This window comes from Pseudophryne corroboree, chromosome 2, assembly GCF_028390025.1.
Source record: "Pseudophryne corroboree isolate aPseCor3 chromosome 2, aPseCor3.hap2, whole genome shotgun sequence".
NCBI classification, from domain to species: Eukaryota; Metazoa; Chordata; class Amphibia; order Anura; family Myobatrachidae; genus Pseudophryne; species Pseudophryne corroboree.
This window is the reverse complement of record NC_086445.1, coordinates 42,882,480-42,909,274: the sequence shown is the minus strand read 5'-3', so window position 1 is coordinate 42,909,274 and position 26,795 is coordinate 42,882,480. Positions and strand designations below refer to the sequence as shown.

At 50.7% G+C, this 26,795-nt stretch overlaps 1 protein-coding gene across 2 annotated transcripts in view; it reads right to left on the bottom strand.

Annotated features, from left to right (window-relative positions):
- Nucleotides 1–249: 249 nt before the first annotated feature.
- Nucleotides 250–26,795, bottom strand: part of MOGAT2 (monoacylglycerol O-acyltransferase 2) — a 234,518-nt gene continuing 207,972 nt past the window's right edge. For both annotated transcript variants that reach the window (XM_063951239.1, XM_063951240.1), the window contains exons 4-6: nucleotides 22,229–22,403; nucleotides 11,929–12,128; nucleotides 250–486 (exon numbers count right to left, since the gene is read on the bottom strand). In XM_063951239.1, the coding sequence (XP_063807309.1) occupies nucleotides 332–486; nucleotides 11,929–12,128; nucleotides 22,229–22,403 (530 nt within the window). In that variant the 3' untranslated portion in view covers nucleotides 250–331. The remainder of the gene's footprint in view (nucleotides 487–11,928; nucleotides 12,129–22,228; nucleotides 22,404–26,795) is intronic.

Here is a 26,795-nt window from a genome sequence, read left to right as displayed (position 1 = left end):
AGTACCTGCCCCCCCCGCCCCTCTCTCTTGGCACCAGTGGGCATGCACACCTCCCTCTACAGTAACTCTCATTACCAAGCACCCTTCTAGCCAGATGCAGGAGCTGTGGGCAGCAGGCAGCAGAATATATATATATATATATATATATATATATGTGTGTGAAAATATTTTTTCCCACAGCTACATATTTCAGTGTTATTTACACACTATAACTATATTATCATTAATGATGACACAAGACAACAGATGTACTGAATACATAGAACTGCTTTATTACTGCGCCGTCAGATATCCGACCGTGTAAACGAGAGTCATTTTCCTGTGGAAGAAGTTATATAAATGTCAGATGTTGATCCGCGGGGACGTTATACTGGCTCTTGTGCGCCTCGAATAATTCGCAGAGCTTCTCAGTGTAGATCTGGTGCACCCTGTCTATCTCCTCGCTGGATGGGTTGGGATTCTCGGCCACTTTGATGGGCTTCCCGACTGCAGGAAACGAAATATTTATTTACACACAAAAACATTCTGACACAGGAGTTATGACATGTGTAACTATACAGCCTGACAGGGCAAAGAGCGTTCCCCAGCCAGTGCTGGCTACTGCTCATACAACAATCACCAAAAAGTAGCAGTAATTCCATTTTATTTTTTTATGGTTTTCGGAACTTACTGAATAACTGGTCTCCAAGCAACACTATTCCCTACCACGGCAGGGATTCCTAAGGCAGTGGGGACTCCCAAAAATGGGGTCCTCTAACCCTAAGGACAACCAGGCCTGGGTTCTTCTCCGCACCCACGGGGCTTTGGGTGGTAGAGTATTATTAGTAATATAAATATTGTTATTTACAGGTATATTGTTCTTTACAGGCATCTCACACATGAAGGCTGGAATGCTGGATGCAAGTCTAATTTAACAAGGGAGGGAATTCCTGAGGTCAGGAGCAGCGCAGCACAGTACTAATTAATTGGTTCTGTGGAATAATAATTTTGTGTTGAAACGGTAGCATAGTGGGGGTCATTCCGAGTTGATCGCTAGCTGAATTTGTTCGCAGCGCAGCGATCAGGCTAAAAATCGGCAGTTCTGCGCATGAGTATGCGGTGCAATGCGCATGCGCGACGTATGGGCACAACGAATGATGTCGTTTTGCATATGATCTAGCGATGCATTTCAGTCGCACTGCTTGCCGCAGAGTGATTGACATGAAGTGGGCGTTTCTGGGTGGCAACTGACCGTTTTCAGGGAGTGTACGGAAAAACGCAGGCGTGAAAGGAAAAACGCAGGCGTGGCTGGGTGAACGCTGGGCGGGTGTGTGACGTCAAAACAGGAACTGAACAGTCTGAAGTGATCGCAAGCGCTGAGTAGATTTTGAGCTACTCTGAAACTACACAACATTTTTTTTGCAGGCGCTCTGCGATACAACCGTTCGCACTTCTGCTAAGCTAAAATACACTCCCAGTGGGCGGCGGCATAGTGTTTGCTCGGCTGCTAAAAACTGCTAGCAAGCGATCAACTCGGAATGACCCCCAATGTTCGTTAGAACAAAAGTTAATCATGAATTGTATTCTTCCAAATATTTCAACAGCCGACAAGATATCTACATTAAATACATACAGGTCCCGACCCATACATTATGTCAGTGGCTGCATTCATATGTTGAATTCTCAAGAACACTAATTCTCAACGCCAACCCTTAAGTACTCCCAGCAGGTCATGTTTTCAGGATTTCTGCCTGTTGAAGCAGGTGGGATAATTAGCAAACTAGATGAACTCACCTGTGCTTGATTAAAGTAATCCACAAAACATGGACTGTTGGGGGAGCACCTGAGGACTGGCGTTTAGGAATATTGGTGCAGCTGACAGAACAGCAGCCTCCGCTTTTATACGGCAGAATCTCTCCAAGTAAATGGAATTGCTTATCTTAAATTGCGGATCTGAGCATAGTCCCAAGTGGCCACTGTTTACCTCCCTCCAGAAAGCGCTGGCTGTAAGTGGACATTAGTGCACATATCTGATGCTATTAATAAAGCCTCTATGAGCAGTCACCCTGTGTAATAGTATCTGCCAGTACATTGTGTACGGTGCGCTGTTTGCCTGTCACATTAGTGCAGCTCACAGGAGGAATTATTAATTCATTAATAAGACACACTGTCATCGGAGAGCCTGCGGATTGTCAGCTGCTATATGGAGAGTCAGTGTGTCCCTCTATAAGAGTGTGTCTAATAACAATCCTTCTGCGCTCATTACCCCAATGCTGATCCCATTAGCCCTGCAAACAGCACCAGAGTATTCAAACATCTTTCCGCCTCCAGTCTTTCCGCTCCCTGATTGTGCTTCTCAGACTCATTCAATCAGTGAATTACTTTCCTAGAATTCAGGACCATTACCTTACCCATGATGCAACCAATCAGCTTTCAAGTAACCTTTATCAGGTGCATTCTATAAAATGATACGTAGCAGCTCACTTCTCCACTCCTTTCACTACTTCATGAGTAGACCCCACGTCCGTTACTTCCTTTGCACTTGCCCTTCTATTTTTATTAAGGTTCTTTAAACTGCTTGTAAAAATATTGTCAATTGAAATTCAAAAGAAACTATTATATTCTTCTTGTAAGAAGCGGTGATGACCCCTTTTTCTTGCACTTTTGCCAAAATGTGTTGTTAGGCTGACAAATCAGAGACTTCTCCAGCAGCGCCTTCGACTTCTGTAAACAATGTCGCCGCCATAGCTGGCTTTGTTGACGGGGAAGTGCGCTACTGTGCAGACTTCAAGTTGCTACTGCGTCAGGGAAGCTTCATTCTCTGTACCAAGATGGCCGCTGAGGCTACTACTGAGCCAGTGCGGAGCCATCTTAAGATGTGTGTGAGTGCCACAGTGGGAGACAGTGGTATTACACTTAGCTTAAGTGAGACCTGCGATTACCTGCTGGCGTTACCACTGTTCCAGCATCCTGCACCACTATCCGGTACCTACATACACTCAGTGGCTGGGGAGCTGTGTGACACCACGCTCTACTGAAGCCCCGCCCCATCTACCAGTGAGTATAACAGTGAGTACAAATGTACCTACTTTAACTTCAATAAAACCACTCCACTGGTTAATTAACTGGGCTGTTCGTAGGTGCAGGGAATTCACTGGTGTGAACCTGGTGAGTAGCTCCCAACCTGCGCAGCTCCTGCGCACTGCCAGGGAGCCGTGTTCCGGGATGCAGCGGCTGCGTGTGACGTCACGCAGCTGCTGCAGCCGTCCCCCCCGACAGCCCGGACACTCTTCCGTTGTCCGGACCGCGCCCTGCCAATGGCATTCTAATGCCGTTGGCACGCCCCCTCCTGCCCCACGACCGCCCCTGGCAGTTGCGGGGCAGAGGCGACTGCCTCTGGAGGTCGCAGGGCAATCAGGCAGAGGCGATCGCAGCCAGTGAGATGCTAATAGCATCTCACTGGGCTCCCTGGGGTGCGCACTTGCAGTGCGGCCGCAGCGCGTGAGCACTCTACAAAGTAATTCAGACTGCGATCGCTGCCGCTGCAGGGATGCAGTCTGAATTACCCCCGAAAGTCTCTGACCTACGAATAAGAGCTTAGCACAAAATAGCTCAGGTGTATCCTGTAGAGATTGAATAACGCTACTTTTTGTGCAAAGTATCATTCAGATAAGGTTTATCAGGCGTAGCAAAGTCTTGCAGCTATAAAGCTGAGGCAACCAATCTACTGTTGGAAATATTAACTGTTTATCCGGGAACATTGATTAATTGGCTCCGGTGTGTAATTAATAGCCCGATTATTTGTTATTCAGCAGTGTTACGTCGCTCTTAGATCCCTGCTTGTATGAACTTTTCACCTGGGAAGAGCGTCAACAGGCAATGAGTGTATGATACATCCTCTCCTTCTGGAGGAGCCATGGGTACAGAGGGGCCGCAAGCTGCCCTATGGGGGTTTCTGACTGGTTGCATCAGATCGGACAGCGGGCTTAATTCAGACTTGATCGCTAGCAAGCGATTTTTGCAGCATTGCGATCCAATAGTCGCCGCCTACAGGGGAGTGTATTCTAGCTGTGCAAGTATGCGATCGCCTGTGTACCAGAACTGTACAAACTGATTTTGTGCAGTCTCTGCGCAGCCCAGGATTTACTCAGTCGCTGCCATCACATCAGCCTGTCCGGGACCGGAATTGAGGTCAGACATCCGCCCTGCAAACGCTTGGACACGCCTGCGTTTTTCCAACCACTCCCTGAAAACGGTCAGTTGCCACCCACAAACGCCCTCTTCCTGTCAATCTCCTTGCAGTCACCCGTGTGAATGGATTCTTCGCACAAACCCATCGCTGAGCGGCGATCCACTTTGTACCCGTGCAACGCGCCTGCGCATTGCGGTGCATACGCATGCGCAGTTTAGACCTGATCGCAGGCTGTGAGAAAACGCAGCTTAGCGATCAGGTCTGAATTACCCCCAATGTCAGGGAAAGCCCAACCTGGAGTGGTCACGTGAGATGCAACCACACCAGGTAAGTGGTTACAAGTGCTCAATCTCCCCCTGTAGGGTATACTCTTTTGAAAGATGGCAGCCCCTATCTAAACTTATGGGACCCCTGAGAAGTGTTCCCTGTACTGCAGAAGTCTATAGATGGGGGTAAATCTCACCCATCGCGACTTCAAGAAACACAGGGGTAACCTCATTGAAAAGAGCGGAGTCTCTTCTTCCAAATGATGTGGCCCCTTGGTGGTTTATGTCTGGTAAGTGCCTTTGACGAATGGGTGAGTCTAATTAATGTGCATGATATTACCCATCCTAGCATATAGACACTCAGAGGGATGGTATCGGGATCCGACGCTTGGTATGCTGGCGGGCAGATCCTCGACGCACTGGATCCCGACACCTGGAAGGTAGGTATGCTAACCTTTCTCTTCTACCTCCCTAACCCCCCCTTTCCACAGCCTGACTCTAACCGCCTACCACCCTAATGTCCCCTATTAGTAGTAATTTTCTGGAGATCATTGACTCCCCATACTACAGACAGCATTAAGAACTCCAGAGATTGGGAATTGTAGCGCCCAGACCCCCACAGACTGACATCAATAAACACACAGGCTGGATGTAGTAGGTCATCTCATGTTCAGAATGTTTTAGGCCACCATGTTATCCCTACACACGTATAACTCAAACTCGTAATAATAATAATAAAATAGGATTTTAATTACCTACCGGTAAATCCTTTTCTCGTAATCCGTAGAGGATGCTGGGGTCCACATTAGTACCATGGGGTATAGACGGGTCCACTAGGAGCCACTGGCACTTTAAGAGTTTAATAGTGTGGGCTGGCTCCTCCCTCTATGCCCCTCCTACCAGACTCAGTCTAGAAACTGTGCCAGAGGAGACGGACAACTTCGAGAGAAGGATTTTGCACAGATAGTGGCGAGATTCACACCAGCTCACACATAACAAGGCACACAAGCTAACTAGCCTGAAAACTCAGCAACGGCTGAACAATATTACTTAACCAAGTAACAAAACAGTACTTAACCAAGAACTAAGCAGTACTGAACTAAGTAACCACTGCAAGATCACGAAGCGCTGGGCGGACGCCCAGTATCCTCTACGGACTACGAGAAAAGGATTTACCGGTAGGTAATTAAAATCCTATTTTCTCTTACATCCTAGAGGATGCTGGGGTCCACATTAGTACCATGGGAAAGTACCAAAGCTCCCAGAACGGGAGGGAGAGTGCGGAGGTTCCTGCAGAACTGATTGACCAAACTTCAGGTCCTCAGAGGCCAAAGTATCGAACTTGTAGAACTTAGCAAACGTGTTAGAACCAGACCAAGTAGCCGCTCGGCAAAGTTGTAAAGCCGAGACACCCCGGGCAGCCGCCCAGGAAGAACCCACCTTACGAGTAGAGTGGGCCTTAACAGATTTTGGGCACGTAGAATATGCGTGCTGAATAGTGAACCTGATCCAGCGAGAAATCGACTGCTTAGAAGCAGGCCACCCAAGTTTCTTGGGATCATACAGGACAAACAGAGAGTCCGATTTTCTGTGACGAGCAGTCCTCTTCACATAGATCTTTAAAGCCCTCACAACATCCAAGGACTTTGATGTAATTGAGGAGTCAGTAGCCACTGGCATCACAATAGGTTGGTTGATATGAAAATCCGACACAACCTTTGGAAGGAACTGCTGACGTGTCCTGAGCTCAGCTCTATCTTCATTGAAGATTCAGTAGGAGCTTTTACAGGAAAAAGCCCCCAATTCCGACACACGTCTAGCAGAAGCTAAGGCCAACAATGTGACAGCTTTCCACGTGAGAAACTTGACCTCAGCCTCCTGTAAAGGCTCAAACCAATCCGATTGCAGGAAATGCAACACCACGTTAAGATCCCAGGGTGCCGTCGGCGCCACAAAGGGAGGCTGGATGTGCAGAACCCCTTTCAAGAAAGTCTGAACCTCAGGGAGTACAGCAAATTGTTTCTGGAAGAAAATGGATAAAGCCGAAATCTGGACCTTTATGGATCCCAAAGGCAGGCCCATATCCACACCTGCTTGCAGGAAGAGGAGAAACCATCCAAGTTGAAACTCCACCGTAGAAAACCTCTTGGATTCAGACCAAGACACATATTTTTTCCAAATGCGATGGTAATGTTTAGACGTTACTCCTTTCCTAGCCTGTATCAGGGTAGGAATAACCTTGCTCGTAATACCCTTCCAGGCTAAGATCTGGCGTTCAACCTCCATACCATCAAACGTAGCCGCTGTAAGTTTTGATAAACGAACGGCCCCTGTTGCAGAAGATCCTCGCGAAGAGGAAGAGGCCTCAGATCTTCCAGCAGTAAGTCCAGAAGATCCGCGTACCAAGCTCTCCTTGGCCAGTCCGGAGCAATGAGAATTGCCTGAACCCTTGTTCTCTTTATGAGCTTTAGAATTCTTGGAATAAGTGGAAGTGGAGGGAATACATACACAGACTTGAACACCCACGGAGTTACCAGGGCATCCACTGCCACCGCTTGTGGGTCTCTCGACCTGGAACAGTACCTCCGAAGTTTCTTGTTGAGACGTGAGGCCATCTTGTGTTTTTGAGGCACGCCCCAACGACTGGTCATGTCTGTGAACACCTCCGGAATAAAGGCTCCATTCTCCTGGATGGAGATTGTGCCTGCTGAGAAAGTCCGCTTCCCAGTTGTCCACTCCTGGAAGGAATATTGCTGACAACGCCACTGCGTGCTTTTCCGCCCAGAGAAGAATTCTTGTTACCTCTGACATAGCAGCTCTGCTCTTTGTTCCTCTCTGTCGGTTTATGTAGGCCACCGTCGTTACATTGTCTGACTGCACCTGGCCTGATTTCGTAGAAGATGCGCCGCTTGGAGAAGACTGTTGTAAACGGCTCATAGTTCCAGAATGTTTATTGGAAGAATGGACTCCAGACTTGACCATCTTCCTTGGAAAGTTTCCCCTTGAGTGACTGCACCCAACCCCTGAGGCTTGCATCCGTGTTTAGAAGGATCCAGTTCCGAACCCCGAACCTGCGCCCTCCAGGAGGTGAGGCATTTGCAGCCACCAAAGGAGTGAAATCCTTGCTTTCAGCGACAGACGTATCCTCTGGTGCATGTGTAGGTGAGATCCCGACTACTTTATCAGCAGATCGTCCAGATATGGAATTATGTTCACTCCCTGCCTGCGGAGGAGAACCATCATCTCTGCCATCACCTTGGTGCCGTGGAGAGACCGAATGGCAGTGCCTGGAAGTGATAGTGACTGAGTGTCTAACAGTGCGAATCTGAGATAGGCCTGATGCGGCGGCCAAATCGTAATGTGGAGGTACGCATCTTTGATATCTAGGGATACCAGAAACTCTCCATCCTCCAGACCATTGATCACCGCTCTCAGGGATTCCATTTTGAATTTGAATTCCCTCAGGAAAGGGTTTAACGATTTCAAGTTCAAAATCGGTCTGACCGAACCATCTGGTGTCGGCACCATGAAAAGGTTTGAATAGTAACCCTTATTTTGCATATGAGGTGGAACTGGGACAATGACCTCTGACTTTTCCAGTTTTTGGATGGCTTCCTGTAGGATAGCCCTGTCTGTCAGTAAAGCTGGCAAGCCTGATTTGAAGAATCGGTGAGGCGGTAGTTCTTGAAACTCCAGTCTGTACCCCTGGGACACAATATCCTGTACCCAGGGATCCTGGCCGGATGACTCCCAGACGTTGCTGAAACGTCGGAGTCTCGCCCCCACCTGCCCGTTTTCCAGGCTGTGCGGACCACCGTCATGCTGAGGATTTTGAGGAACCAGAAGGAGGCTTCTGGTCCTGGGAACCTGCAGGTGCAGGTTTCTTGGATTTTGCCCGTCCACCTCTAAAGAAGGTGGTAGGAGGTTTGGACTTTTTGTATTAGCGGCGTGGATGAAGAAAAGGGTTTCTTCGTAGAAGGAGCAGCTGACGGAAGAAAGGGTGACTTACCCGCGGTTGCCATGGAAATCCACGCATTCAACGTTTCCCCAAATAGAGCCTGACCTGTGAAGGGTAGGTTCTCCACGCTTCTCCTGGATTCCGCGTCTGCAGACCAGTGGCGTAGCCAGAGTCCCCTCCGTGCCGAGACAGCCATGGAAGATATCCTTGCATTCAGAGTACCCAGGTCCTTCATGGCCTACACCATGAAACCCGCAGAATCCTCTGTATGTTAAGTAAAAACAATTCAATGTCACTTCTATCCATAGAATCTAATTCCTCTAGTAATGTGCCTGACCACTTTACTATGGCTTTAGAAATCCATGCACAGGCAATAGTGGGCCGTAGCGCCACTCCTAACGCAGTGTACATGGATTTGAGCGTAGTGTCAACTTTACGATCAGCCGGTTCTTTTAACGCGGTAGATCCAGGGACAGATAAAATCACCTTTTTTGACAGTCTGGAGACAGATGCGTCAACTATGGGTGGGTTTTCCCATCTTTTTCTATCCTCCTCAGGGAAGGGAAAAGCAACCAGAACCCTTTTTGGGATCTGGAATTTTTTCTCCGGGTTTTCCCAGGATTTTTAAAATATAGTGTTTAATTCTTTAGACGCAGGGAAGGTTAGTGAGGCTTTCTTATTATCTGTGAAGCAAGCCTTCTCAACCTGTTCAGGTGGTGTGTCAGTAATTTGTAACACATCCCTAATGGCCTCAATCATGAGCTGCACCCCTTTTGCCAGGGATGCCGCCCCCCTCAGCACATCCCCAGCATCGTCTGCCGTGTCAGAGTTGGTATCCGTGTCGGCTTGCATAATCTGGGCAAGTGCGTGTTTCTTTGGATATATGCTAGGAGATTTAGAAGGAATAGGAACAGAACCTGACCAAACTGCCATAGAATTCTTTAAAACCTGAGTTTCAGTCTCAGTATGAGCTACCCTAGTAGAGATCTGAGAGATCATTCCCTTAATAGAAGTCAGCCATTCTGGCTCAGTAATAGGAATCTGAGACAAGACATTACATTCCTGGGTACAAGGAATGGATTCCTCTGGAGAAGAAACATCCTCTGCAGCATAAGACACAGGGTCCCTGGACATGGCTATGTGAGAAAACATACATCCACACACACACAGGAAAATGTTAGACACAGTTTCCCCCCCAAGTACCCTCAGAGAGAACACAGAGCTTGGAGCCAGCACACACACACACAGCGCTCAATTAGGTACGTAAAACCAACCTGGCGCTGACTGTATACCCTTAATAGACTACACAGTAATACACAGCCCCCCCCCCCCTCTTCTACAACCCCCTGGTACCGCACAGGATAACTGGAGTCGTGTGGAGGGACAGCACTCCCTCTCAGCGTCTCTGTAGCTGTATCTGCAGTGAGAAAATGGCGCTGAACGCTGCTGGGTCTGCTCTGAGGAGAAGCTCCGCCCCCTGGACATGGCGCGTCTTCCCGCACTTTAAAATTTTTATACTGGCCTGAGGATTTTGCTAACAGCGTTACCGAGGTCCCTGATAGCCTTGAGTGACCAGTGTAGGGTATTTGCGCTGGCTCAGGGCGCCCCTCATAGCGCCGCACTATGTACCGCTGAGCTCTCCGAAGCGCAGTTAGTACTGCGCTCCTACCCTGTTGCCGCCATACACACCGGCTCCCCGCTTGTCGGGTCGCCGGTGACACACTCGCCACCGGAATCTTCTGCCTCTGTTAGGGGGTGGCGGCATGCTGCGGGAGTGAGCGGTCGCCTCGGGCGGCTAACGATCATCACCCTCAGGAGCTTAATGACCTGTCAGTGGAGATAGTGGCCATTAACCTCTCTGGGTTGGACACTACTCCCCCCCTAAGTCCCACGAAGCAGGGAGACTATTGCCAGCAGCCTCCCTGTGCCTAACTCTAAGAAAAATAAGAAAACTAGAAAAAACTCCTATGGAGCTCCCCTAGCTGTGACCGGCTCCTCCGGGCACATTTTCTAAACTGAGTCTGGTAGGAGGGTCATAGAGGGAGGAGCCAGCCCACACTATTAAACTCTTAAAGTGCCAGTGGCTCCTAGTGGACCCATCTATACTCCATGGTACTAATGTGGACCCCAGCATCCTCTAGGACGTAAGAGAAAAATACTTTATCATTTTAAAGTGCAGATTTTTTTTGTCAAGCTACAGATGGAGCCACGGTTATCTTGACTAGTTTGCTGCGCCTAGTCACACCATAGTTTATTAGCATAAGCCTTTCATCTATTGTTCTCAGCTCCAATACAATACAGAGAGAACAATACATCAGGGGATTAAGTCATTACAGCAGGGGATTAAGGGGGTCATTCCGAGTTGATCACTCGCTAGCTGTTTTTAGCAGCCGTGCAAAGGTATAGTCGCCGCCCACAGGGGAGTGTATTCTCGCTTTGCAAGTGTGCGAACGCCTGTGCAGCCGAGCTCTGCATAAAACATTTTGTGCAGTTTCTGAGTAGCTCTGGACTTACTCAGCCGCTGCGATCACTTCAGTCTTTTTGGTCCCGGAATTGACGTCAGACACCCGCCCTGCAAACGTTTGGACACGCCTGCGTTTTTCCAAACACACCCAGAAAACGGTCAGTTGCCCCCCACAAACGCCCTCTTCCTGTCAATCTCCTTGGATCGACTGTGCGAATGGATTCTTCGTTAAATCCATCGCCCAGCAATGATCCGCTTTGTACCTGTACGTCGCACCTGCGCATTGCGGTGCATATGCATGCGCAGTAGTTACCTGATCGCTGCGCTGCGAAAAATGGCAGCGTGGGATCAGGTCGGAATGACCCCCTAAGTCCGACAGCCCTGGCTCAATTAAGGCCAAAATAAAGATGGCTTCATCTGTATGTGGTGAATGCAGCTTTCCACTGTTTATTGAAAAGGAGGATTAAAGCCAAAACAAGAGCCACAAAGGGGCATATTTATCCCAATAGGCCCCAAAGTGTTTCTTATCGGTGGTTAGCAAATACAATAAACACAATTCCTTTATTTTCTTGCAGTCCCAATAGAGAACGGCCCTTTGTGGCCAGTTTGGGTAGATGGTCTCCGCTCTGTGAGGAGAAATGAGCGCACTAATGCTATTTACTGGCAATACAAAGTCTTCTGCATAAAACAAACGTATGATGTGTGTGGGTTCTGCACAAATCATTACTAATATTGATGCTGGATTGCGACCAGCCCAAATTCCTCTAAAATAAACTCAGCCGCAAAGGGGTTAACAGACCTATAACATTTTACCTAACATTGGAGTTAATGTATCAAGCAGTGACATGATTGGAGAAGTGGGTCAGGGGAGATGTTGCCTATAGCAACCGACCAACCGGCTATCATTTTATAGAATGTGCTTGGCAAATGCTTCCTCAAAGCTGATTGGTTGCCATGGCAACTTCTCCACTGATCCACTAGCATTCTTCAGGAGCTTGGGATCTGGTACAGCAAATAAGTAGTGTATAATATAGGTCTTTCCTCCAAACCACTTGGACCGGGAACTTACCGACAGTATAAATGGGCCTTCTGTATGGGAGCAGGCCAAAGCTGTACTGGAAGACCCCCCGAGCGTGGAAGAGCGGAAGAGCGACACCCATGGCCTTCTGTAGCTTTTCCTGGACTGTTCTCAGGAAAGATCCCTTGGGGTTGTCCACCTGGTCGAAGAGCTCATTTTCTCCAAATGAAAATACTGGGACCAAGGAAGTTCTGCATAGAAACAGGGACATTGACTACGGTGAGATCTTACAGTTCAGGCAGTGCCGTTTCATGCGGCGGACAAGCCATACGACCGCATGGGGCACCCGTCATGGCACTTTGTCTCCCATTCTACTCCCCCTCCTCTTTCCTAGTACTCCACTCAGGGGCGGAGTTTCGCGGAATAACGCGGTTGTATCGTGACATCACGATGCAACCGTGTCTTCTGCCAAACTCCGCCCACCCGAATGTAGTATTAGGGAGGAGGGGGAGCATGTTATCAGTGCTGGCGGGTGAATATCCTTTATACACCCCCTTGGCAACAAGCATTACCCTTGGCAACAAGCATTACCCTTGGCAACGAGTATGGATCCCAGAGCATGAAACCCCTGGCAATGAGCGTGACACCCAGCTTGTGAAACCCCTGGCAACGAGCATGACACACAGCACATGAAACCCCTGGCAATGAGCATGACACCCAGCGCATGAAACCCCTGGCAACGAGCATGACACCCAGTGCATGAAACCCTGGCAACAAGCAGGTAATGTAAAAGTAATTAGAAGCTTTACTGTAGGGTATAATGTATCACGGGCATTGCGGTATATGGCATAATATGGTGCAGGGGCATTACTGTGTGGGACTTAATATGGTGGAATATAAATTTTTTTCCTGTGGTGGCCGAGGTCTGTTTTTGCAGGGTCAAAAACTGGGGTGTAAGGTAGTCTTTCCCTGCAAGGCCACACCAACTTTTAGTGAGACCACACCCATTTTAGTGAGACCCTCCCCTCACCAGGATTGTGTACACCTTCGGCGTGCGCAAAATGTTTTTGTTTTATGTCTGGGGGGGGGCACATTTTGAATGTCTATGGGGGGGGGGGGCGCACATTTTTTTTCTGTTCGCACTGGGAGCCAAATTGTCTAGAAACTGCCCTATTTCAGGCTGTAGTCATTACAAAAGGTCATACTTGAGTACAGGTACCTCTGTCATGTAACCATCTGTGATCAAGCAGGGATAGTACCCTAAGTTACTTCCCACAGTAAACCCACGACAAGCCCGTGAGGTGCGGACAGGAATAAGCGTTAAGTAGGGCTTTTTGCGATCTTACAGTGTGCGGTAACTGTATCATAACTGCTGGCCCTTAACCCGGAAGCTGACGCTTACCGTGACTAGGCACTGTGAGCTGGCCCCTGCGATCAGATGCATCCAGGGTTCCAGTGATCGCCTGCACTGTGAAAAGTCTGTGAAAACTCATCGGAAGGTGTGCAAAGCATGTACTATATTATACATATATGCACACTACATGTAAAATGGAAACATAAAACCATCAAACTGGAACTAAATATCCCACATTTTTGGGTATACTTTAGAAGAGGATCTGTATAATATTTCCTTTGGGTGTAGGGAATCTTTTTTTCCGCAGTTGTTTGTTGTACACTGCTATATTTCTGTGAAAGTCCATGTCACAGTATAAGCCAGTGAGATTGGATATAGTGATACTCTCATCAGTAGGGCTGCCTCAGAGAATGCTGGGCACGCCCCCACAGTGACGGGAATGGTGGATCTGTGAAGCTCCACCCTTTGCTGTCACGTGCGCACCTTTGGGGCACGCAGGGTCCCGCTCAACTGGCCACCAATGTTGGGAGGTATGGATAAAGTAATAACCAATCAGCTCCTAACTGCCATGTTACAGGCTGTGTTTGAAAAAATAAGATTTTACTTACCAGTAAATCTATTTCTCGTAGTCCGTAGAGGATGCTGGGACTCCGTAAGGACCATGGGGAATAGACGGGCTCCGCAGGAGATAGGGCACTTTAAGAAAGCTTTGGATTCTGGGTGTGCACTGGCTCCTCCCTCTATGACCCTCCTCCAGACCTCAGTTAGGGAAACTATGCCCAGAGGAGATGGACAGTACGAGGAAGGATTTTTGTAAATCTAAGGGCGAGATACCAGCCACACCAATCACACCGTATAACTTGTGATAAACTTACCCAGTTAACAGTATGAACAACAACATAGCCACGGTATCACCGAAAACTACAACATAACCCTTATGTAAGCAATAACTATATACAAGTCTTGCAGAAGAAGTCCGCACTTGGGACGGGCGCCCAGCATCCTCTACGGACTACGAGAAATAGATTTACCGGTAAGTAAAATCTTATTTTCTCTAACGTCCTTGAGGATGCTGGGACTCCGTAAGGACCATGGGGTCCCATACCAAAGCTCCCAAACGGGCAGGAGAGTGCGGATGACTCTGCAGCACCGATTGAGCAAACAGGAGGTCCTCCTCAGCCAGGGTATCAAACTTATAGAACTTTGCAAAGGTGTTTGTCCCCGACCAAGTAGCTGCTCGGCACAACTGTAATGCTGAGACCCCTCGGGCAGCCGCCCAAGAAGAGCCCACTTTCCTAGTGGAGTGGGCCTTAACCGATTTCAGTAACGGCAATCCTGCCGTAGAATGCGCCTGCTGAATCGTGTTACAGATCCAGCGAGCAATAGTCTGCTTTGAAGCAGGGGCGCCAACCTTGTTGGCCGCATACAGAACAAACAAAGCTTCAGTCTTCCTGATCCGAGCCGTTCTGGTCACATAAATCTTCAAAGCCCTGACTACATCCAGGGACTCAGAATCCTCCAGGTCCCTTATAGCCACAGGCACAACAATAGGTTGGTTCACATAAAAGATGAGACCACTTATGGCAGAAAGTGAGGACGAGTCCTCAACTCTGCCCTATCCACGTGAAAAACCAAGTATGGGCTTTTATGGGATAAAGCCGCCAATTCTGAAACACGTCTCGCCGAAGCTAACGCCAACAACATGATCACTTTCCATGTGAGGTATTTCAACTCCACAGTTTTAAGTGGTTCAAACCAAGGTGACTTGAGGAAACGTAACACCACGTTAAGATCCCAAGGCACCACCGAAGGTACAAAAGGAGGCTGAATATGCAGCACCCCCTTCACAAAAGTCTGTACCTCAGGAAGAGAGGCTAATTCTCTTTGAAAGAAAATGGATAAGGCCGAAATCTGGACCTTTATGGACCCTAATTTTAGGCCCAAAGTCACTCCTGTTTGAAGGAAGTGAAGTAGACGGCCCAAATGGAACTCCTCCGTAGGAGCAGCTCTGGCCTCACACCAAGAAACATATTTCCGCCATATACGGTGATAATGTTTTAACGTCACGTCTTTCCTAGCCTTGATCAGGGTAGGAATGACTTCCTCCGGAATTCCTTTTTCTGCTAGGATCCGGCGTTCAACGTCCATGCCGTCAAACGCAGCCACGGTAAGTCTTGGAACAGACAGGGCCCCTGCTGCAGCAGGTCCTGCCTTAGAGGAAGAGGCCACGGATCTTCTGCGAGCAACTCTTGTAGTTCCGGATACCAAGTCCTCTGTGGCCAATCTGGAACAATGAGGATTGTTCTGACCCTGCTTATTCTTAGAATTCTCAATACCTTGGGTATGAGAGGAAGAGGAGGAAACACATAGACCGATCTGAACACCCAAGGTGTCACCAGAGCGTCTACTGCTACCGCCTGAGGGTCCCTTGACCTGGCGCAATACCGCTTTAGCTTTTTGTTGAGACGGGACGCCATCATGTCTATTTGAGGCAGACCCCACCGATCCGCGATCTGTGCAAAGACGTCTTGATGAAGTCCCCACTCCCCCGGATGCAGGTCGTGCCTGTTGAGGAAGTCCGCCTCCCAGTTGTCCACCCCCGGGATGAACACCGCGGACAGCGCGCTTACATGGCCTTCCGCCCAGCGTAGAATCTTGGTCGCTTCTGCCATGGCCACTCTGCTCCTTGTTCCGCCTTGGCGGTTTAAATAAGCCACTGCCGTGACATTGTCTGACTGAATCAGAACCGGTCTTCTCTGAAGTAAGTTCTACGCTTGGCGCAGGGCGTTGTATATGGCCCTCAACTCCAGGACGTTGATGTGGAGACTAGTCTCCAAGCTTGACCAGAGACCTTGGAAATTTTTTCCCAGTGCCACTGCTCCCCAGCCTCGGAGGCTTGCGTCCGTGGTTACCAGGACCCAGTCCTGAATGCCGAACCTGCGACCCTCTAGAAGGTGAGCACTGTTCAGCCACCACAGGAGAGATACCCTGGTCCTGGGAGACAGGGTGATCCTTAGATGCATTTGTAAATGGGACCCGGACCACTTGTCCAAGAGGTCCCACTGAAAGAGATGGCCTCGTATGAAGCCACCATCTTCCCCAGGACCCGCGTGCACTGATGCACTGAAACCTTCTTTGGTCTCAATAGGTTCCTGACCATGGTCATGAGTTCCAGAACCTTTTCGATCGGAAGAAAAACCTTTTTCTGGTCTGTGTCTAGGATCAGGCCCAGAAAGGTCAGACGCGTTGTAGGAACTAGCTGGGACTTCGGTATATTGAGAATCCAGCCGTGTAGCTGCAACGTCTTCATGGACAGAGACACGCTGTCCAGCAACTTCTCCCGAGATCTCGCCTTTATTAGGAGATCGTCCAAGTATGGGATAATTGTGACCCCCTGCTTGCGCAGGAGCACCATAATTTCCGCCATTACCTTGGTGAAAATCCTCGGGGCCGTGGAAAGCCCAAACGGCAACGTCTGAAATTGGTAGTGACAGTCCTGCACTGCAAATCTCAGGAATGCCTGATGAGGGGGGAATAATGGAACATGAAGGTATGCATCCTTTATGTCCAGGGACACCATCCAATCCCCCCCCTCCAGGCTGGCGATGACCGCCCGGAGTGATTCCATTTTGAACTTGAACCTTTTCAAGTACAAGTTCAGAGATTTCAGGTTTAAAATGGGCCTGACCGAACCGTCCGGTTTCGGGACCACAAACAGGGTCGAATAATATCCCTCTTCCTGCTGGAGAGGAGGAACTGTGACAATCACCTGTTGAACATACAATTTTTGGATTGCTGTCAACACTAACTCCCTCTCTGACGGGGAAGTCGGTAGAGCCGATTTGAAAAAACGGCGAGGAGGCAAGTCTTTGAATTCCAGCCTGTATCCCTGAGCAACAATCTCTATTGCCCAGGGATCCACCTGTGATTGAACCCAGACATGGCTGAAAAACCGAAGACGAGCCCCCACCAGATCTGCCTCCCCCCGGGAAGCCCCAGCGTCATGCGGTGGACTTTGCAGACGCAGGGGAGGACTTCTGCTCTTGGGAACTAGCTGTGTGCAGCTTCTTTCCCCTGCCCTTTCCTCTGGTTACAAAGGACGATCCCCGCACCTTCTTGTTTTTATTGGCACGAAAGGACTGCATTTGATAATGAGGTGCCTTCTTAGTATGCTGCGGGTGGACATAAGGTAAGAAATTCAACTTACCGGTCGTAGCCGTAGAGACTAGGTCCGAGAGGCCGTCTCCAAACAACTCCTCCCCCTTGTACGGCAAGGACTCCATGTGCCGCTTAGAATCGGCATCTCCCGTCCACTGCCGGGTCCACAGGAGTCGCCTAGCAGAAATAGACATAGCATTTATTCTGGAGCTTAATAAACAAATGTCTCTCTGAGCATCTCTCATATACAAGGCAGCATCTCTGATATGCTCTATGGTCATTTGAATGGCATCCCTATCTAAGGTGTCAATCTCCGCAGATAAGGAATCTGCCCATGCCACAACTGCACTACAAACCCAGGCCGACGCCATCGCCGGTCTAGCAATAGTACCGGAGTGAGAGTAAATGTGCTTCAAGGTAATTTCCTGCCTGCGATCGGCCGGTTCCTTGAGGGAAGCCATATCCTGAGAAGGCAGTGCCACCTATTTGGACAAGCGTTTCAGCGCCTTGTCCACTTTTGGTGAAGATTCCCAGCGTATCCTATCAGTTTGTGGAAAAGGATACGCTGTAAGAATCCTTTTGGGAACTTGTGGTCTCCTATCTGGAGAGTCCCAAGCCTTTTCGCACAATTCACTTAACTCAAATGATGATGGAAAAGTGACTTCAAGCTTTTTCCCTTTATACATGTGTACCCTCGTGTCAGGGACAGGGGGTTCCTCAGTAATATGCAAAACCTCTTTAATGGCAATAATCATGTACCGAATACCTTTTGCCACCTTCGGCTGTAATTTAGAATCCTCATAGTCGACACTAGAGTCAGAATCTGTGTTGGTATCTGTGTCATCGATCTGGGATATGGTGCGCTTCTGAGACCCCGACGGGCCTGGCGCTACAGGGACAGGCATGGACTGGGTACCTGACTGATCCCTAGCTTCTGCCTTGTCTAACCTTTTATGCAATAGATTTACATTTGCATTCAAGACATTCAGCATATCCACCCATTCCGGTGTCGGCGTTGCCGACGGCGACCTGACATTCAAACACTCCCCCTCCACCGTAAGCGAGCCTTCCTCGTCAAACATGTCGACACACGCGTACCGACACACTTCACACACACAGGGAACCCCTTTTCTGAAGACAGTATCCCTGTCAAGGCCCTTTGGAGAGACAGAGAGAGAGTAAGCCAGCACACACCCCAGCGCAATAACCCTGGAGACCAACACAAAATGTTTTTCCCCAGCAGCGCTGTGTAATATGTAAACCGCCAATTATGTGCCCCCCCCTCTCTTTTAAGCACCCTTTCACCGTGTGTAAGCAGGGGAGAGTCCGGGGAGCTTCCTCTCAGCAGTGCTGTGGAGAGAAAATGGCGCTGGTGAGTGCTGTGGGAGAAGCCCCGCCCCCTCGGCGGCGGGCTTCTGTCCCGCTCAAACTTAGTAAAATATGGCGGGGGCTCTTTTATATACATGTACAGAGCCCACCTGTACATGTATATAGTCTTTTTGCCATGCAGAGGTTTATATTGCTGCCCAGGGCGCCCCCCCCCTGCGCCCTGCACCTTACAGTGACCGGAGTGTGTGAGGTGTATGGGAGCAATGAGGTAACGCACAGCACTGCAGCTGTGCGCTGCAGTGCTGTGCGTTACCTCAGTGAAGCTGAAGGCTTCTGCCGTCGGAGACGTCTTCTGACTTCTGTACTTCTGGCTCTGTGAGGAGAACGGCGGCGCGGCTCCGGGGGTGGACGCCCAGTAAGAACCTGCGTTCACCCCCTCTGGAGCTAATGGTGTCCAGTAGCCGAGGAAGCAGAGCCTATCTTTGACAAGAAGGTCTGCTCCTCTCTCCTCAGTCCCTCGATGCAGGGAGCCTGTTGCCAGCAGTGCTCTTTGTGAAAAAGTAGTAAAAAGTAGAAGAAAAATCCAAACAAAAATGCTTTCAGGCAGAGAACTCTGGAGAGCTCTCTGCAGTGCACCCATCTTGCTCTGGGCACAGTGTAAAACTGAGGTCTGGAGGAGGGTCATAGAGGGAGGAGCCAGTGCACACCCAGAATCCAAAGCTTTCTTAAAGTGCCCTATCTCCTGCGGAGCCCGTCTATTCCCCATGGTCCTTACGGAGTCCCAGCATCCTCAAGGACGTTAGAGAAATGACAGTTAGGAGCTGGTTGGTTGGCATTTTATCACTCTTCAATTTATCACTCTCCAAGCTTTGATACATATCACCCTTATGGTGAGTACACACGGTGAGATCCTTTCTATGCCTGATTTTCACTTGCGATTTCCCCTGAACTCCCCGGAGCCCAGTACCACCGATTTTGACTAACTTTTCTTGAGATATGTACTATGTGTGCTTACGATTTTGGCTTATGTGAGATTTTGGCTTATGTGAGATTTAATTGACATGTGAGATGAACTAGATCAGGGGTGGCCAACCAGTCAGAGGCAAAGAGCCAGAAAAGATCTGTAATCAAGGGCAAGAGCCAGTATCACGCGCGCGCAAAAATGGGGGGCGTGGCCTAGTTTTCACAAAGCCACACCCCATTTTGTGCGCACACCTTTCGTTATGATATTTGTAGGAGTATGACCTTGTGTCATAACTCCGTTTTCAGTCATGTTGTACAGTGCCAAATACATATAATATCCCAGTACAGTGCCACATACATATAAAAGTGTCAAAAAATGTGTGTCTCCACACTGCCAGAAACATATGTCCCCACAGTGCCACATACATATATGCCTCACAGTGCCAGATATACATGTCCCCCCAGTGCCAGATATACATTTCCCCCAAGTGCCAGATATGCCCCCAGTGCCAGATATATATGTCCCCAAAGTGCCAGCTCTGCCCCCAGTGCCAGATATACATGTCCCCACACAGTGCCAGCTCTGCCCCCAGTGCCAGATATACATTTCCCCCCAGTGCCAGCTATGCCTCCAGTGCCAGATATATATGCCCCCACACAGTGCTAGCTATGCTCCTAGTGCCAGATATATATGCCCCCACAGTGCCAGCTATGCTCCTAGTGCCAGATATATATGCCCCCACAGTGCCAGCTATGCTCCTAGTGCCAGATATACATGTCCCCACACAGTGCCAGCTCTGCCCCCAGTGCCAGATATACATGTCCCCACACAGTGCCAGCTCTGCTCCCAGTGCCAGATATACATGTCCCCACACAGTGCCAGCTCTGCTCCCAGTGCCAGATATACATGTCCCCACACAGTGCCAGCTCTGCCCCCAGTGCCAGAAATATATGTCCCCACACAGTGCCAGCTCTGCCCCCAGTGCCAGATATATATGACCCTCCAGTGCCAGCTATGCCTACAGTGCCAGATATATATGCCCCCACAGTGCCAGCTATGCTCCTAGTGCCAGATATATATGTCCCCACACAGTGCCAGATATGCCCCCCAGTGCCAGATATACATGTCCCCCAAGAGCCAGATATATATGTCCCCACAGTGCCAGATATATATGTCCCCACACAGTGCCAGCTCTGCCCCCAGTGCCAGATATATATGTCCCCCAAGTGCCAGCTCTGCCCCCAGTGCCAGATATATATGTCCCCCCAGTGCCAGCTATGCCCCCAGTGCCAGATATATATGCCCCCACAGTGCCAGCTATGCTCCTAGTGCCAGATATATATGTCCCCACACAGTGCCAGATATATATGTCCCCACACAGTGCCAGATATATATGTCCCCACACAGTGCCAGATATATATGTCCCCACACAGTGCCAGATATGCCCCCCAGTGCCAGATATATATGTCCCCACAGTGCCTGATATGCCCCCAATGCCAGTGACCCCATAGTGCCAGATATACATGTCTCCCCAGTGCCAACTATGACCCCAGTGTCAGGTATACATGACCCAACAGTGCCAGCAATACCCCAAGTGCCAGATATACATGACCGTCCCCCCCCCCCCTTCCCCCGTGCTGCTGCTGTCTGTGAGGGGAGGAGAGCGCAGCGTGCGCGTCTCCTGACCCTCACTCTCCGGCGGCTGGGTCTCTTAAATTAGGCGCCGGTCCGTGAGCCAATCAAAGCTCGCGGTCCGGCAGCCTTAGCTGCCGGTCCGCGAGCTCTGATTGGCTCACGGACCGCCGCCGGAGAGTGAGGGGCAGGAGAGGCGCACGCTGTGCTCTCCTCCCCTCACAGAGTGACAGCAGCAGCGCAGTGAGCCCGGGGGATGGGGGGGCCAGGGCTGCGGTGGCCAGGACCTGGCTGAGCCGCATGCGGCGGATGAAAGAGCCGCATGCGGCTCGAGAGCCGCGGGTTGGCCACCCCTGAACTAGATAGTACACCGATCTAGCAAGGATTGACTTACCTGCACAGTCTACCTTTTCTTGCGATACCGATCTGGCGGGACCGCGCATGGGGAACGAATCGGGATCGCAAGTGGCATAACACCTTGCGATTTACACTAACTTTTCTTGCGATTTTGACTATATAGTCAAAATCGAAAGAAAAAATCTCACCGTGTGTACACACCATTAGGGGAACATTTACTAAGCAGTGATAAGAGCGGAGAAGTGAGCCAGTGGAGAAATTTCCCCATCAACCAATCAGCAGCTCTGTATCATTTTATAGTATGCAAATTATAGATGTTACTTCAGTGCTGATTGGTTGCCATGGCCAACTTCTCCACTGGCTCACTTCTCCGCTCTTATCACTGCTTAGTAAATGTCCCCCTTACTTTGCTATAAGTTACGGCACATTATTGCACCATGTCAGTAAATGGGGTGTGGTCTGTTTTGCGTTCCACTCTAGAAAGCTTTACAATGAATAACGCCATAAAGTGGGTGGGGTCTGTAGACTATAAAATGAAGAGTAGTGAATGACATTACCCGTGTTGTATGGCGAGTTTGATAAATCCTTTTCTGTTTTTCAGCAACAACTTGAACGCGCCAGGCCGAGCGTCCAGTGACTCTGGGGCTCCGCCCACAGCGATGACAACAGCATTTCCACCCGTTTTTCTCCTCAGCAAGTAGGAGGCGCTCTCTTTGTCTGACGGGATCAGTCCTACAAGACCACAATACAAATTGATCATTTAAATCGTTTTTATTCAGAATAATAATAATAATAATAATAATAATAACAATAATAATAATAATAATAATGTCCATCTTATTATATAGCATTTACAGTGTTCTCCATCAGTACGTATCTCCCACATGGGCGTTGATGCACTATTGCATTACCAAATTAAGCGTAACACGTCTCCCTTCATCTGTAAAAACAAGGATGGCCCACGGGGCAAATGCCCATCTGCTCCTTCTGTAAGCTGACTATAGTCTTATGGTCAGTTACTGTGCGTAAATGTATTCATCATCTTTCTTTAAAGATGCCAAGCAAGAATCACAGCCACAGGAAGGACTCCCGGAAGAAATGATCATTTGCGTGTTCTACACCTGTTCCCATAATACGAGGTGCGTTTAGCTGCAACCAAATTCGGCAAGAAGAACCCTCTAATTACAATTCATTGTTCCCTGTCCACTGTTCTGGACTCAAACACAAGACAACTTTGGAGACCTGCATACAGGGAGGTGCAGAGAAGGACGGTTTTACATCAGGGTGGAAAAGTTGACGCGTTTCGCATCATCATGGCATCACGTAAAGCCTATTAATATGTGATGTCACAGCATCACAGCACAACGATGAGTTCTGCATCATTACACAGCCTGTGCCGCCCGTGAAGATGCAAATTACATCATCGTGCCCCTGCCCCCAACTACTTCTCCCAGACGTACATTGTATCTCAGGAGATCTCTCATAAATCTGGGAGCTTCCCGGAAATTCCAGGAGAGGTATCATGTATGGTATGCACTTACAGCTAGTTTGGTTTAGTGTTCTACACCCACAATGTGTTATATTGTATCACTGGGCTTATATCTGGGTACACTTGTGTGTGTATGCTGTACATCTCCTATATAATAGCCCAGATCTGTGATCTTGTGATTCATTTGCTAACGCTGGGCGGAGTCACAGCAGTGGGCGGAGTTAGTCAAATGAGTTACAGATCTGGCCCAGGGCCGGTTCAAGGGCGCAGAGCGCCCCGGGCAGGAAAGGGGCGTGGCCTAATACAGGGGGCGTGGTGAGTCACGCCCCCTGTACATTGAAAGCGCCGCTTGAATGCTGAGCGGTGCGCGATGACGTCATCGCGCACCGCACAGCAAAAGGTCCTCTCCACGAAGAGAAACTAGACGCTATGCGTCTAGTTCCCTTCGTGGAGAGGACCTTTGCTGTGCGGTGCGCGATGACGTCATCGCGCACCGCTCAGCAGTTACTCTCCACGAAGGGAAACTAGACGCATAGCGTCTAGTTCCCTTCACAGGAGGCGCCGAGGACGGGGACGGCAGCGGGCAGCGGAGGCGGACGGGGGACACAGCGGGCAGCAGTGGCGGATCTTGCCACGGTGCGGCGCCCTCCGGATGGCGCCAGCGCCCTCCGGAAGGCGGCGCCCCGGGCAAAAGTCCTGCTTGCCTGTGGCAAGAACCGCCACTGATTCTGGCCAAATCTATAGGACACTAGGAGCAGCTGCAGAAGCAGATAGTATGGACATGGCACAGGCAGGGGTGCATACCTCCCAGCTTTCACACACACACACACTCACACTCACACACACACACACACACACACACACAGCGAAAAGGGGGCGTGGCTTCACGGGAGGGCACCCGTTTTCGTCAGTGAGGGGGCTTGCCCAGCGCTCTGTGAGCTGCTGGCATGCCCCCAGGGGCTGATTATGAGTCTGGGGGGCACAGGGTACTTGAGACAGGGGAGCCCTATCTCATTGCTGTGCCTGCTGTGGGTTGGGGGCGTGGCCAAATCGCGTCCCGCGTGGCCACGCCCCTTATGCAAATTCCAGTTGTTTTTTTTTTTTTTTTTTTTTTTTTTTTTTAATGGGATTTTGGCCCCTCAGCTAGGGCTAAATCCAGAGGTGGTGGTCGCTCCCCCCTACACACCCGCACAGGGAGAAGAAAGGAGGGAGACTGCTGCCTCCCTGCACCACCACAGACCTGCCAACACGCAGCAGCATGTGCTGACTGTAGCACAATGCTGCTGCTGTTGCTGGCAGGACGGGGGAGCTTCTGAGCTGGGACAGAGCTACTCGAGCCGGGGGGGCCCCTAAAACTGTGGGGCCAACGGTACGTACCGCACGCCCCCCCCCCCCCCTTAATCCGGCTCTGCTGCTGGAACCCCCCCTTAATCCGTACCCCCTGATGCCCCCTCTCCCTCTGTCTCAACTATTCACCACTGCTCTGCTAAGCAGAACAGCGAGTACAGGAGCTTTCCAACTGCTCCCCCCCCCCACCGCAGGACACTGCGACCCGCGGGTGGGACAGCGGGACAGACCCCAAAAAATGGGACTGTCCCGCAAAAATTGGAACATTTGGGAGGTATGGGGGTGTGTGAGGGGGTATGCCATACTTGACCCCCACATCAGCATACTCAGCAGGGTCTCTCTGGCGGGGAGGAGCGTCACTTTCTGGCACACTCCACGCTTCTTAGCTGTAGTTTTGTGGGTCACCAGCCGCTGTGCACTTTCCGTACTGCCTCTGTTATCTCCAGCCCCTGCGACCCCACCGCTAGCTGCAGCGCTGCCACCCGCAGTGAGTTGCGCCCAGCTCCTTCACACACTTTAGCCGGCGGGTAGCGCTGCAGAAGTCCGCGCTGCTTGCAGGCTCTGACCCCCTCCTCCCTCCAGCATCAGCGTCTCCTGGGAGCTAACCAGTCACTCCCAGTCTCCCCTTACCATAGTGCCCAGCAGCCGTGAGGTCCGCGCCACGTGCATGCTATGACCCCCTCCTCCCTCCAGCCGCAGCATCTCCTGGGGGCTAACCAGTCACTCCCAGTCTCACCTTACCACAGTGCCCGGCAGCTGCGCGAGGTCTGCGGTGTGTGACTGAGGAGGGGGGGGAGTGATGCGGACGGGCAGAGGAAGCAGGAATACAGCCTAAGAGAGTCAGCCATGCCAAGTCTCCACCAGCAGCAGATGCCAACAGGTTGGAGTGGAACAGCAGCAGCCAGCAGCAGTGACTCCGGTAAGACACATCTGTCTGTCACCACTGTTCTGTCCCTAATACCAATCTCTCCCGTGCCCTGTGTTCTGTCATGTCCCTGTCACCCCTGGCCTTGACCTGCCACCCTTATCCTGGCCCTTTCACCCTTATCCTGGCCCTTTCACCCTTATCCTGGCCCTGTCACCCTTATGCTGGCCCTGCTACCCCTATCCTGGCCCTGTCACCCCTGTGCTTGCCCTGTCAACCCTATACTGGCCCTGTCACCCCTGTCCTGGTCCTGCCGCCCCTACACTGACCCTGTCACCCCTATCCTGTCCCTGTCATTTCTGTCCTGGCCCCGTCGCCCATGTCCTGGCCCCGTCACCCCTGTCCTGGCCCCGTCACCCCTGTTCTGACCCTGTCACCCCTGTTCTGACCCTGTCACCCCTGTCCTGGCCCAGCCAACCCTGTTCTGACCCTGTCACCCCTGTCCTGGCCCTGTTACTGCATACCCTCCAAATACCTTTTTGGCAGGTACAGTACCCGCAGCACCTCCAGACCTCTCCCCAATGCACCACACCTCCGCACCTTCCCCTCCACCACATGCAACACTACACCCCTCCCCCACATGCTGTGCCTCCAGACCCCCTACACCACCCGCGGCTCCCACTCCTCCGCCCCTTCACCACCCCCAGCAATCTCCAGGCCCCCTCCACCATTCACCCCCCTTATATATCTCCCCCACACCTGCCCCCCTCCACCCGCAGCATCTGCAGACACCCTCCTCCATCCGCGGTCCCCCCCTCACCCACCAATGGCACCCCCGCACCTGCCCCACCACCACCTGCAGCACCTCCGGACCTCCTTCCCCATCTGCCGCAACACCCGTACCTGCCCCTCCCCTACCCATGGCGTCTACGGACCCCTACCCCAACAGTGGCACTCCCGCCCCTTCCCATCCCACAGCACCTCCGGAACCCTTCACCCATCTGCAACATCCCCACACCTTCCCCTCCCCCACCCATGGCACACCTGCCCCTCCCCCACCTGCAGTGCCTCCGGACCCCTCCCCCATCTGCATCCCCCATTCCTCTGCCCCTCCCCCACCCGCAGCACCTCCCAACCCTTCCCCATCCGGGCCCCACCCCCACTTCCGCCCCCCCCTCCATCCGCAGCATCTACAGACACCATCCGCAGTACCCCCCGCACCCGCTACATTCTGTACATTGTGGCCTGCAGGTGCTGTTCACGCCGTCGCAAGGGGCTGCGCCTCCTTCACCATCGCACACCCTTTCATTGTGCAATATTTAACCACTAACAAAGGAATGCAGGTGATACTCCATATAACACAAATATTGAACCCCAGAAAGGCATGCAAGGGTTAAGGGGGCGTAGCCCCTTGCGACGGTGT